The following is a 13,696-nucleotide window of genomic DNA, read 5'->3' as shown; positions in this document are numbered from 1 at the left end:
AGTTGTTTTGCATGGAGACAAAAGATGATTCTTTGGTATTCCTGCCAATTGTATGCTTTTTACACAATTCAAGACTTAAAACCAGTCAATAAGTCTCAGAGAAAATCTAATGACTAAGCAGTAATGAGGTGTGTGTGTGTATGTGTATGTGTATGTATGTATGTGTGCTTGCATGTGCAAAAATGTGGAAAGAATAAATAATTTGTGACTTTGACAAGTCTTGCTTAAAGCTTTTGTACTGTGGCTCAAAATTGAATAAAAGAACACTTATTCTTACTGGTTTTGCACAATAAATGAAATCCCTTAACTTTACCTAGAGGTGGTGGAAGTCTAGTTAGTATTTTGTATGAATGGGTATTTCTGTATTTAACACTTCAACTGTGTTATAGCTTATATTTAAATTTTACCAGTCTCTTTTCTCATAGTGACCTCATGAAGTAGATTGGATCATTATTCTCATTTTACAAATAAGGGTGACAGATGTGCAAATGTACTGTGTGGTAGGAAGTTCAAAACTTAAAAATGAGATAATGTATAAATGATTCATCATGTACCTGTTTAGATTTTCATTTTCTTATGAGATATGAAGTAATAAGAGATATTTTGTCAACAAATAAATCAGAACATATTCATCCATGTAAGTTTTGCCTTTCAAAGTATTTATCTTGCCTTCATGTGGGAGGGTTATAAATAATATGATGATGGGGCGGGGGGGAGCGGAGATAGTATGGGTAGATTTGAATGGACAAGAGATCTTTGAATGTGAAAGAATTCTGTTTTGCCACTTCTTCATAACCCATGTTGTCTAACTGCCAAGATGCCACTGTTGGCTAATAGTGTCCTGACAGCAACCAGGAGCTTCCAGTTTATTGTGTTGTTTTAGTTTGGGAGAAATCTACTTTTAATTCTTTTTTACTTGCTTGAGATAATCTGTTTACTTTTATCTAGTGTCTTAAAACTTTTGGGTGAAAGGCACAGGCTTCTGAAGATCACATCAAGAAGAGAGGTTGTGTTTATGCCTGGAATTTATAGATCAGCCACTGTTTTTGGCAAAGTTCAGTGGTTCGCAACCATTTCCCCAATGAATTGGTTTGTTTTCCAATTAGAGGATTAAAACTAAGGACCTATGTGAGCTATGTAGGAGGTTAAAAAGTGAAGAATTCAGTTATGTTAATGATACTGGAAATTAGGAAGAAGACTAGAAACTGTAGGTAGATGAACTCATCATACTCCAGCCTGAAACTAGAATATAACTTTTAAGCTTTGGCCAGCTGGCAGTTTGGGAAACATTATTTGACCTTTAGGATTATTTCTTATGATTTGGTCATGTAGAATTTATTTTCATATAGAAATTTTACTATGCTTCTCTTAAATGACAGAATAACTTAAGAGCAATTGAAGTAGATGGGAAGAAAAAGTGTGGTCTTGGTAGTGAATTATGAACTTCTTTATAGATTAAGAAAAAAATAGAAGTTTATCTTGGAAAACAGTCTCTCCTCAGCAAATGGGGTAAATAGACTTACAGTACACAGTTCAGAAACAAACCTTTTTTTTTTAAAATGAAAAAGTTATGGAAATGACCCAAATGCAGATGAATTTTGAGGGGAAAGGAGAATTACTTAAATTGATTTATTATAGATTTCTGTGGTAGCAAATTAGTTAGAACTGAAGTTTAAATATAATCTTTCCTGAAGAATTAATTCCTTCCCAGACCAATGAAGACAAACTATTAGGAAATTAGCCATAATAATAGGAAATTTAAAGCTATCATCTTAAGTTAGAAATAACAAACTTTTCGTATTATAAAAAATATTCATAGGAAGTCCTAATTATAACAAAAATCATTTTACTAACAAAATGAGACTACTAGAGATTTTAAAAATATTGTGTCTAATTCTGTTTATTTCATGACAGGTGAAACCTGTTAAATGGAAAATATAAATAAAATAAACTAACTCAAATCAAGCAAATTCATCAGCATTCTAAAAAAAAATTTGAAAGCAAGGAAAATTAGACTTTGACAAGAACAACAAAATCCTAGTGATATGCTATTGATAACAGAGAATGTCTCATTTTATCCAAAGTACCTTAATTCATATTTATCTAGTATTATCCAAATTAAATATGAATGCCGGATTTAGTTAATAAATGAGTTAATCATAGTATACTATTAGCTTTCTTGATATGTTAGTAATAAGATACAGAACTTTTATTTTGGTGGCATGCTAATCTTTTTAATAGTAAAGGCATGGTTTGAGTTACAACTGACTTGTGGACCTCTTTTTCCTACAAACCTCTCCTGAGCAATCAGGCTTATCCTAAGAATAAGAACTTTGGCAGCTTTTCCATACCCACCTCCTTTCTTCACTCTTAGAATCATACATAGAACATGCCTGCCCTCCCTTTTCAAACTTTTTTTTCTCATTATGTGACCCATTTGAAAACAGTACAACTAATATTCCTAGTATTGATAGTAGGTAGTTTGTGAATGTTAAAATTACATAATGCATTCTTTTATTCTTTGTCTCCTTCCCTCTGTCTTCCTAACTTGCATTTCAGAGAAGTTTCATTTTCTGTCCTCTCATCTCCCATTTTTTCGCTTTCAACATTTCTTTTGTAAACTCCTGACCCTAATCATGTCTCCAAAAGTAATAAACTTGTATCAAGGAAAAGGAAAGTCTTAACTTCTGAGATGAAATTAGATGTAAACATCTAGAGGGCTTTTGAAAGAGCCCAGGAACATAATCTACGAAAGTTTCCATCTGCCTGTTCTTAATGCTAACTACTTGTGTGTTGTGTACTATGCCAGGTGCTAGGGAGACAGACAAAAAGCAAAATAGTTCTTGCCTTTAAAGAGTTTTTTGTTGTTGTGTTGTTTTTTTTTTTTTTTTGTGAGTGTTGGGGAACTGCAGAGTCAAAGGTAGGGAGGGATTATGTACCATATACACAAAAATAAGTAAGCGTAAGGTAGTTGAGAGAAGATAACACTGCTAACTACTAGAAGGATCAGGGAAGACCTCTCAGACCAGGTGGCACCTGGGCTGATCTTTGAAAGAAGATGGATTCTGAAAGACCCAGGGTTGAGGAAGGAGGAGTATATCCTAAATATGGGGAATCAGTACATTAATATAATCCTTATTTTTTCTTTAGTGTTAGCAATGATATCATTGACCGTGCATTTAGCAGTTATATCATTGAGCATGTGTTTGATTACAGAATATTTCAGCCACATTGGCTTTTGTGGGCTACATAGGAAATGCAAGGATCATTCACTACTTTCTTTCTGTCAGGAAAATTCATTCCAAGGCCCAAACAACTGAAATAATCTATTTCTACTTTGAGAATATGGAAGGAAAAACTAAATGTATGGGAATTGGAGAAATGTAGCTCTGGTTATAAAAATAAACTGTTTTAAGTCAGATACTCAAATTTTTGAGAGTTTTTTTTATGAGTAGTAGTACATTTTGTGAGTCATGTTGTTAAGAGAAATAGATAATTGAAGCTGATTGAACTTCATGTTATCTAGTCCATACTTAATTGTTTCTTTACTTTTTTTTCTCGCTTTTCTCTTATCCCTTATTCATTTACTATAAATGATGTATCAAATAATCAGAAAAGGAAAGTAATAAAAACTATATAAAACAGCAAAGTGAATGCTTGAAAAAATCATTTGACAAAATTATTTTCTTTATTTGCCTACATCTTAGTCGTTTTTGTTTTTGTTTTTTGGTAAGCCTATTTCAGTTTTTTTATGGTAGTAAATTAGGTTGTTGTTTAAATTTAGTATGATACCATGTATGAGTTACTTAGGTTTGGTTTTTTTTTTTTTGGATAATTAAACATAAAGCAAGTGAATAAAGACTAATACAATCTTCTTTCACACTACATTTGTCAGAGTTGCCCTCATATTTGACCATCATACAAAGTAATATTTCAAACCTCATATCTCATGGGTAATGTAAACTTCATGAAGCAGGAATGTGTTAGTTTATTTTTTAAAGCCCAGTGTTTAAAAAATGAATGAAGATAAACCCATAATCTTTTGGAAATTGAGCTTTGAGATCATTAATATGTAGGTCAATTTTAGTTACCTTGCTTGTGATGTCTTGTCCTATAAAGCATTTCGAAGTGACAGATTTTTCTGATTTAGACTTGTAATTCTTTCTTTTCCTTTGTAAGTTATATTAGTGCTTTTTTAAAATATCACTATCATTTGTTAGTATTATCTGAATTGGTAGAGGTTATCTTTCCTTTTCATGTAACTATAAGAACAGTTAAGCAAAACTTATCTCACTACTCCAGTCGGTCTGATAGGCAGCATTTCCTCCAGTCCTCTAACTGAGGGAAGGGGAGAATATATTTCATCATTTTGTCTTGTAGGGCTAAGATTGGTCATTAGCTTTCTTCATTGTTCTCACTTGTATAATTAAAATTATTCTTCATGATATTCTTATGGTTTTGTTTTTTCTATTGCATCAGTTCACACAAACTGTCCCATGTTTATCTGAATTCCTTATGTTCCTTATTTCTTAAGGGAAAATAATACTGCATTACATTCATGTACCATAATCTTTTTCCATTTCCAAATCCCTAGGTACTCACTTTGTTTCCAGTTTTACTGCTACCACAAAAAGAGCTGTAATGAATGTATCCGTATACATAAGACCTTTTTGTTTATCTCTTCGTTCTCCTTGGAGTTCTGACAGTGGTATCATTTGGTCAAAGAGTATGAAGGATTGGGCAACTTATATTATCCTAGTTATTTTCTAAAACAAACCAATTTACAGTTTTCAGCAACAGTATATTTGTTATTGGGCTTGACTTCCCACAACCAAAGTCAACTAATGTTGATTTTTTAAAAAGAGTAACACTTCCTAATTTGATAGATGTGAGAGGAAACATTAGGAGTGGTTTTAATTTGCATTTCCTTTTAGTGATTTGGGCCATTTTATTCCATGTGTTACTTTTCTTATTTTGACAATTATCAGTCCATGTATTTTGGCCACTCGTCTGTGCTGTACTTATTTTCTTCTGTGGTAATGCAGCGTTTAATAAATAAATATGTAAATAGTATAGGTTAATCTCTGAAGCCAAACAAGTTTATTTTTTTTAAACATTATGAACAAATTTTTAAAAACATGTTTTCGTTTTTACGTCATCTGCATTTCCTACTGTATCCTTTCCTCCATTCTTTTATCTCCTCCTTCACAAATTAGCCTTAAAAAAGAAAAAAATGTTATTCAAAACTAATATTATATATAGGGGACCATGGTCCCTTACCTGTGAAGAAACATATCTCTTCTTTGTGGCCAAACATGAAATAAAATGAATAGAATTATAAAGGAAATTGGTTATATTAAGTATATTTATCAAGATATTTTAAAAAATAAATTCACAGACCCCCCAGATTAAGAACTTCTTTATGTTCCCATCTTTTTTTTTTTTTTAAACAGTACTTTTTTTTACTGCCTCTAGCCCTGTTCCCTACCACAGTGGTTTCCCCATTTCCTGAATCTACCACTTAGAATAAGTAGTTCACAGTTTGGTACTCAAGTGCTTTATATTTTTTCACCCCACTTAAATTGTAAGGCCCTTGACAATAAGGACCATGTCTTAAAATTTTGTGACTTCTTTCCATGTGAAAATGCTGTTAATATCTGTTTATAACTTTCTTTCTTATTTCCATGTAGCACTTACAAATAGGAGGTTTTAGAAGAGAAGTTAATGCATTAGAATTTGACTTAGATTTGTCTGGATTAGCTCTTTAAACCATTCTTTTGAAAATTATAATAAGGTAGATTTTATAGATAGATTAAGGACTTCAAGACCATTGGCTATATATTCTGAAAACTTATTTTGGGGTATATTATACATTGTGTTTTTGCTATTATAGATACAACAATTGACATGCTGTCCTACTTTCTGTCCAATGAAATACGTCTAATTTCCAACTATTCTTTTCTTTAGATATTAGGATCAAGGAGGAAGAGCCTGATCCAGAAGAGTGGCAGCTCAGTGGTGATTCTACATTGAATACCAGTGATTTAACACATTTGAGAGTACAGGTGGTAGATGAAGAAGGGGACCAACCACATCAAGAAGGAAAAAGACTTCGACGTGTAGCCTGCACCTGTCCTAACTGTAAAGAAGGTGGTGGGAGGTATGCAGATGTGAAAATCCCCATATTAATATGTACTGAAAATGTTTTATAAGAAATTATTATAAATGGCTCATCTACATTTGCGAAGCTCAAATATTAATCTACATTTTCTTTGTTCAAAACTTGACCTAATTTTTTTTCAAAATCCTTCTGAATTGTCTTTTAAGTGTTTAATAACATTTTCTCCACTGTCATTTATTATGTCAGAAACTTAAAATGTTTCTTGTAAACATTTTGACTGTAGCCAATTCAAAGACATTGTGTTAATGGATGCTATTGTTAAGTCCTATGTCAAAAACTGCCTCTTATGCAAAGAAGTTTTTTTCAAGATTTGGTCATTGTTTAGGTGCTGTTTGGCTCAGAGTGAATGTAAATAGCAGTTATTTCTGTTTTGGCTAGAAACTGAGAGTCTTCTCCTCCCAGACTGATTTTTTTTTTTTTTTTGGCTAAGTAAAAGAGGCCATTCTCTGCCTCATTTTTCACTTAGCCTTAAACACTGATTGGATTTGGCCTCAGTCAGACTGAGACCTGGGAAAGACCTTTGCTTTAAAAGGTCAAGGTCTTCCACTGCATCCAGGGCCATTTCCAGTTGTCCTGATCTATATCTTGCCATTGGGCCCAGATGGTTCTGGAGGAGAAAGTGAGGCTGGTGACTTTGCATAGCCCTCACTTAAATCCAGTTCACTTGCATGTCACGACATCACTTCCCTGATGTCACGATCCTCTTTGAGAACGAAGGACAAACAACAGCAGTAGTTCTTCTGTATTCTTCTCTGTTCAGACCATCTCTGCAATATAGTGTGTCAGTGGTGGGGGCACCATATTATGGAAATGATACAGACAAGTTGAAGCGTTACAGAAGGTAATTAGAGTGAAAGGACTGAAGAACGTGCCATTGGTTGAAGGAGTTGGGTAGGATGCTTAGCCTGAAAAGAGAAAGGTGTACATGTTGGACATGATTTCAGTCTTTTGAAGTATCAGAAGGACTATTCTATGGAAGAGGATTTAGATTAGATTTTTTTTTTTTTTTGGCCTGACTTTAAAAAGGCAAAACTAGCAGTTTGGATGGAAGTTGCAGGCATACATTTCCTTACTAGCAAATTAGAGCAGTCCACATTTCTTGCTCTTTCCAAGCATACTTCCAATTCAGAATAAGCATGTTCAGAACATGGGTGTGTAATTCAGTAATTCTGTTTTCAGGTAACTAATTATATTCCTAGGTTACCTTTTCAATACATATTTTCACTCATTAGGCAATCTTATGGTTTGTAAAAATTAAACACAAGCTTTGTAGGCTGAAAATGACCTGTATAAAATATTGTTAAAAGTCACAATGACTCCAGCAGTTTCTAACTTAGTTATACTATAGTTATAAATAAAAGATCTATATTTTAAAATACTCAAATTAATTTGAAATTAAACATATATTGAGAAAATTGTATTTTATGATCTTTTTAAAAATTCTAAATAACCTCTAAAAACAAACCAGGGGGAGAGTATCTTAAGTTTTTTGGAGAGTAATCATATTGGTTATTGAGTATAATTTTTATTCATATATTTTATATGATAAAATTGGATATTTTAAAATGAAATCAAATGTCAGTTTCTGATTTCTTTTATAGTCTTGAGTTTTGCATAAAATTGAACATGATAAAATGTGAATTAATCTCAATAAGCTTTGGTGTGAATATTTTTTTGTAACCATGTATGTGTGTGTGTCTCTTCTCTTTTTATTTTTAGAGGTGCCAATCTTGGGAAAAAGAAACAACATATTTGTCACATACCAGGATGTGGTAAAGTTTATGGGAAGACATCACACTTAAGAGCTCACCTTCGTTGGCATTCTGGAGAACGTCCTTTTGTTTGTAACTGGATGTTCTGTGGGAAAAGATTTACTCGAAGTGATGAGTTACAGCGACACAGAAGAACACATACAGGTTATTAACATTTGTTTTTAATGAATTAAAATGTAGAGTATGAGCATCCTGATCTGCTTATCTTTGAGAATTATGGTCTTTTAAAAGGCAATAAACATTTTTAAAAAATCAGGGTTTTATATTGTTGGTTGAACTTAAATGTAGGCTTAGTGATAATAAAATATATTCATTTTTATTTTCAGTGGCACGAGCTTAGAAGACATCCATTGAATTGATCATTGAACACTAAATCCAAAGAATTTTGCTAGTTTTATTCATACCTTAAAATAAAGTTTATGGTTAGGATCTGTTAAAATCATTGAAGATTCAGTCCCATTTTTTTTGCTTTTATGATTGTTCCTTCTGTTAGCTCTCAGAATTAGTTTTCTTCATTTACTCTTGACACTCTTTACTGAATAGATGATGTTTACCTTTCTTGTTTAGCTTCCATATCTTCATCATGGTAGAAAATTCATGGGCAACATATCCATTTTTATTGATAGGAAGATTGGAACAGACAGAAATTACACAGTAATACTCAGTGGTTGGGACCAAGATCTTAGTGCCTAGGTCTCAACAGTTTTTCTATCATTATGTTATGCATGATGATAAAACTGACCTAGAAACCGGTTTCTTAACTTACCGGTACTGAGATGAGAGTTTCTGTTTTTTCATTTGCCCTGACTTACTGAATGCTTGTGATGTACTTGTGCTGGGGTACAGTGTGGTAATAAAAAGAAAAAGTAAGATGCTGTTCTCACCCTCATAGATTACAGTTACCATTAGTTTAAAGATTAGGGATTTATCTATTAGTGAATATGAAAAAGCATATGAATAGTACTTGCTCTGAAGTTTGGATAATAATTAAAATCATATATTAATAATAATAATGTTATGGACACACATGAAACATTAGCGAAATATGGAAGCCAATATCCAATTGAGTGCTTCAAGAATGGGAATTATTTGTACATATGGGTAAGAGAAATTAGATTGTTTCATGTGAAGGGGAGCATTCGTCAGCCAAGACCAGAAGTGGGAGTGAACCCATGGGACCATAGGAGACTGGTCTTAATAAATACCTGAGTCTTTGAGCAAATTGGTAGAATCAGAGTGGTGCAATCGAACTATGAACAGGCTTGAAAGTTGGGTAGAGGAATCCTAATTTAAATTGTGGGACTGGTTATTTTCTCTCATTGTGTTGCTACTTCTTTCCTTCCTCCTCCTAAAGCAAAACCCGCCTTAGATAGTGCTGAGATTTATTTATTTTTAGCAGGGTGCTAACAAAGTGCTGTGTTTAAAGAAGAATGAATGAGAGAGGGAAACTTTAAATTTTATAATAATAGCTGTTGAAATAAAGTTGAGATATAAGGCCATAAAATTCTACATTAAAATGTGATTAATAATAATTAGAAGGGACATGTCTTTCCAAAGAAAAAGAAGCAGAATTAGTGACTTGACTGGATGGATTCTCTTTAGGCTCTTTGCAGCCTCCCTAAGCCTTTTGTCTTTATTTCTACTACACCAGACCAGTGAATTTTTCACCTGACAAAGTTCAGTTATCTGATTGTATACAAAAATATGCTTTGTGAAGAGAATACAAATCCCATAATGGTATACAAGTTATAGGTTCACAGTCTTGCTACTGTTATCTTGACCCATGTGTTGGGGTTCTAAAAGTTGAAGGCTTGATACTGTTCAGGCTAACCAACTGTTCTGTAGATCTTTTGTTCTTTCTTCCAGTGCCCTGTAAGTTCCTGTTCAAAACTTTGCTCCATAGGTACCTGAACCTTGACTTAATGGGTTTTCCTTCTCTGGAGTTGCCAAGCACTTCCTTATTAGGTTTATCTTTCTCTTTTCTGCTTGGAAGAAAAGAAAAAGGGAGCTAGTGGTGCAGAGGACAGAGTGACTGGAGTCAGAAACACGAGTTCATATCCAGCTTCAGGCACGTACTTGCTGTGTGACCCTGGGCAAGTCACTTAATCTTTGCCTCAATTTCCTTTAACTGCAAAATGGGGATAATAATAACGGCACCTACCTCACAATTTTGTTTTGAGGATCTTTGTAGTGATGAGATATTTGTAAAACGATTAGCCCAGTGCCCGACACATAATAGTTATTATATAAATACTTATTTCCTTTCCTCTCCCCATCCCCCAACAAATATTTGTCAGTTTCTTGGCAATCCAGCACCCTGTGGTGTCATTCTTTTTTTCTCCAGATTTATTAATTTGTTTTCAGTTTTCGTCATTTGCTTCCATAAGTTTTAAATTTTCTCCCCTTCCCTCCTCAACATGGCATGCAATCTTATATGGGCTCTACACATACATTCCCATTAAACACATTTTTACATTAGTCATGTTGCATAGAAGAATTATAGCGAATGGGAGAAACCGTGAGAAAAACAAAACATAACAAAAGAGAAAATAGTCTGATTCATTCTGTGTTCCCTGGATTCCATAGTTCTTTCCCTGGATGTGGATGTCATTTTGCATATGATACCATTCTTTTCAAAGTTCTTTGTGAATACTTTTCATACTTCTCCTTCCTGAACTTCATTTCCTTAAAAACTTTTTCTAAAAATCCCTCTGAGGTTTTCATTGAGTTTTCCTTACTAAATATTATTATGCCATGTCACTTAGTTGATCAAACCCCATAATTACATTTAATATACCCCTTGACTTCAGATATAAGTACACTTAAAATTTAAGAACATGAAACATAATAAAACATTTTTTACAGTAAAATATAAAATTTCAGAACGAACACTTGGATTCAAATCCTACCTAAAAACAATCATTTTAAATCCAAGAGGGCAAGATTGTGAAGGGTCACCTGGCAATAGGAATCACAACTCTGGAGCTTAAAGCCTTTTCTTTAGATCTGCTTGAGGGAGGAGATAACATTCTATTGGGACAGTGCATTTGCTTATTGGGGGAGAAGTTTCTAGTAATAGCCTATTTGTTTATTTGAATGAAGGGGTATTTACTGTAGTCTTAACTTCTTTCACAGCAAGATTAACAGAAAATAGTATTAATTTCATTCATCTTAGTTTGCATTAAGACAATGTACTTAATGTACAATGTACAGTAAGACAATAATTTTTTTTTTCTGGCAGGTGAAAAGAAGTTTGTTTGTCCAGAATGTTCAAAACGCTTTATGAGAAGTGACCACCTTGCCAAACACATTAAAACACATCAGAATAAAAAAGGTATTCACTCTAGTAGTACAGTGCTGGCATCAGTAGAAGCTTCACGAGATGATACTTTGATTACTACAGGAGGAACGACACTTATCCTTGCAAATATTCAACAAGGTTCTGTTTCAGGGATAGGAACTGTTAATACTTCTGCCACCAGCAATCAAGATATCCTTACCAACACTGAAATACCTTTACAGCTTGTCACAGTTTCTGGAAATGAGACAATGGAGTAAATATTACACAAATACTTATTCATTGTGGTTATTTTTATACAGTAGTGAGAAGAATATTGTTCCTAAGTTCTTAGATATCTTTTTATTGATGTGCAAAAATTTTTGGATTGACAGTAACTTGGTTATACATGACACTGAAATGCCTTACTTTGTATGATATTCCATAGTATATTAAAATGGTAAAATTGCATGGGTTTTGTAGGTACTTTTGGAATCTAGAAGAGATGAAATTTTACCAAGTTATATAAAGAGAAAAATGAATTTAACAATGGGAATGGTAGTCTAACCAAATGCATCAATCCTGTGTGGTTTAGTGTAAAAATGAGAACATGTTGGTATTTATCTATTGTAAGATAAAAAAGTTGGTGGATGAAAGAAATCATGTTATGATAAAAGAAATTTTGTAATTTTCTTGATGACTGGAATTTTTATTATGCATAACTGACAAATCAAGTTTCCAAGCAAATGTTACCTAGTGTAGGCTTTACTTAGCTCATCAATTTGTCATTTTGAAGCTAATTATTTTAATTAGGTTAACTATGTACAATATTTTAAGCATTACTCTTGTAAGATTTTGAAAACTACATTTTAACATGGAACTCTAGGGATAGTCACCTTTTAAATCCTGTTGAAAAGCCATGTTTAAGATTTAATTTGCCAAAATGATGTCTTGTTAATATTATTCTTTCAATAACGAAGTTGGGCAATATAACCAATGTTTAAAAAAAGCTTAAAATGTATAGGTTGAGGCATTTGGGTGGTAAAAACGATGTTGTGAATTATCCCTTTTCTTGAACATTGGAGGACCAAAAATAAGGTGTATTGCGTCTTAGCAGTGATTTTTTTTTTTTTTTTAATCAAATCTTGTTTCCAAAAACCATCTGTCTGCCAGGGCCTTAAAAGCCATCATGTAAGTTACCAGTAAAGTATAACATATGCAAACATAACAGAAATCACTTCCAGAGTGACAATACTCCAACCACATGGATATTAGTCATAGAAAACTAGAGGTTTTATGAGTTTTTTTTTTTAAGAAGTTTTTTTGGCTAGGTAGTCAGTCTGCACTTAAAATATCAATCATTTTCCTTTTTTTTTTTGCTTTTTCCCTTAAAATTTATATGTATCCAATACACTTAACTGAAAAACATATATGTTTTTTTTATTACGCTGTATTTTCTTTTTATAATTATTGTTTATATTTTCAATTATAGAAAAAAATGTACAAAATAAAGTTACATTGCTGGTCTGTAAGTGCTATACCATTTTCCTAAAATGTACACCAATAACTGCAGCAGTTCACCTATTTACAAAAATTTGAAATTCTGTTCATTTGTTATTCTTAAGACCACCTCAGATTTAAAGGCTACCTTATTGTACGTTTAAAGTGTATTATAACAGTGTGGTAGTTAATAAAACACTATTTTTTTCTTTTGAGTTGCTGTATTCCTATGCCTTTAAAGTACTGCAGTGCTAAGATTTGTGAAAATTTTGTGGCTTTGGTTTTCTTCCAACATAGTTTATAATGAACTCATTTATTTTTAGATTCCAGGTAGAGACTGTAATAGATGCTGAGATTATTATGTTGGAAGTATATTTATTTGGGAAATATGTAGAGGCATTTTCTAGACATTGGACAATTTGTGTTTGCTTGCCAGTAGTTTTTTCGCTGTGGGCAGATGAATTGGGTTTGTTTGTGTGTTGAAGAAGTGGGGGGAAGTCTGCCAGCCCACCCACCAGCCCTACACCAGGTTGATCAATGCCAATTTGTAACCTTTACTTCTGTGACCTCTGTTACTAGGTTAAGGGAGCACAAGCACCTTGAGAGTTCACTGACAATCATGAATTTGTGTGAAGGTCCAATAAAAAGGTAACAATGCCTTTAACACCTACCTCACAGGGTTGTTGTGAGGGCCCAATGAGCTGATGTATGTAAAACTTTTTGCAAACCTGAAAGCACTATATAAAAGACAACTATTTCTATAAAAAGGACGTTTGAAAGAGATATACTTCAGCATTGTTGAAAGTAGATAGGAAAGGAATGCAGAAAATTAATCTGATTTGAAATTCTTATGGGAAACCACAGTTCTTCCATCTATAGACAATGTAGAAGGAACTCCTGGTTTTACATTAGATACATACATATAAATAAACACTGTTGATATAGGACAATACTCCCTACAAAGAG

The 13,696-nt window shown here is 33.0% G+C and overlaps 1 protein-coding gene across 2 annotated transcripts in view; it reads left to right on the top strand.

Annotated features, from left to right (window-relative positions):
* The window catches only part of SP3 (Sp3 transcription factor), a 53,918-nt gene extending 40,973 nt beyond the window's left edge, over window positions 1–12,945 (top strand). For both annotated transcript variants that reach the window (XM_072612354.1, XM_072612353.1), the window contains 3 exons: window positions 5,968–6,160; window positions 7,901–8,097; window positions 11,195–12,945. In XM_072612354.1, coding sequence (XP_072468455.1) covers window positions 5,968–6,160; window positions 7,901–8,097; window positions 11,195–11,511 — 707 coding nt within the window. In that variant the 3' untranslated portion in view covers window positions 11,512–12,945. The remainder of the gene's footprint in view (window positions 1–5,967; window positions 6,161–7,900; window positions 8,098–11,194) is intronic.
* Window positions 12,946–13,696: the final 751 nt, after the last annotated feature.

This window comes from Notamacropus eugenii, chromosome 5, assembly GCF_028372415.1.
Source record: "Notamacropus eugenii isolate mMacEug1 chromosome 5, mMacEug1.pri_v2, whole genome shotgun sequence".
NCBI classification, from domain to species: Eukaryota; Metazoa; Chordata; class Mammalia; order Diprotodontia; family Macropodidae; genus Notamacropus; species Notamacropus eugenii.
The sequence above is the reverse complement of the archived record's forward strand: the minus strand, read 5'-3'. Positions and strand labels throughout refer to the sequence as shown.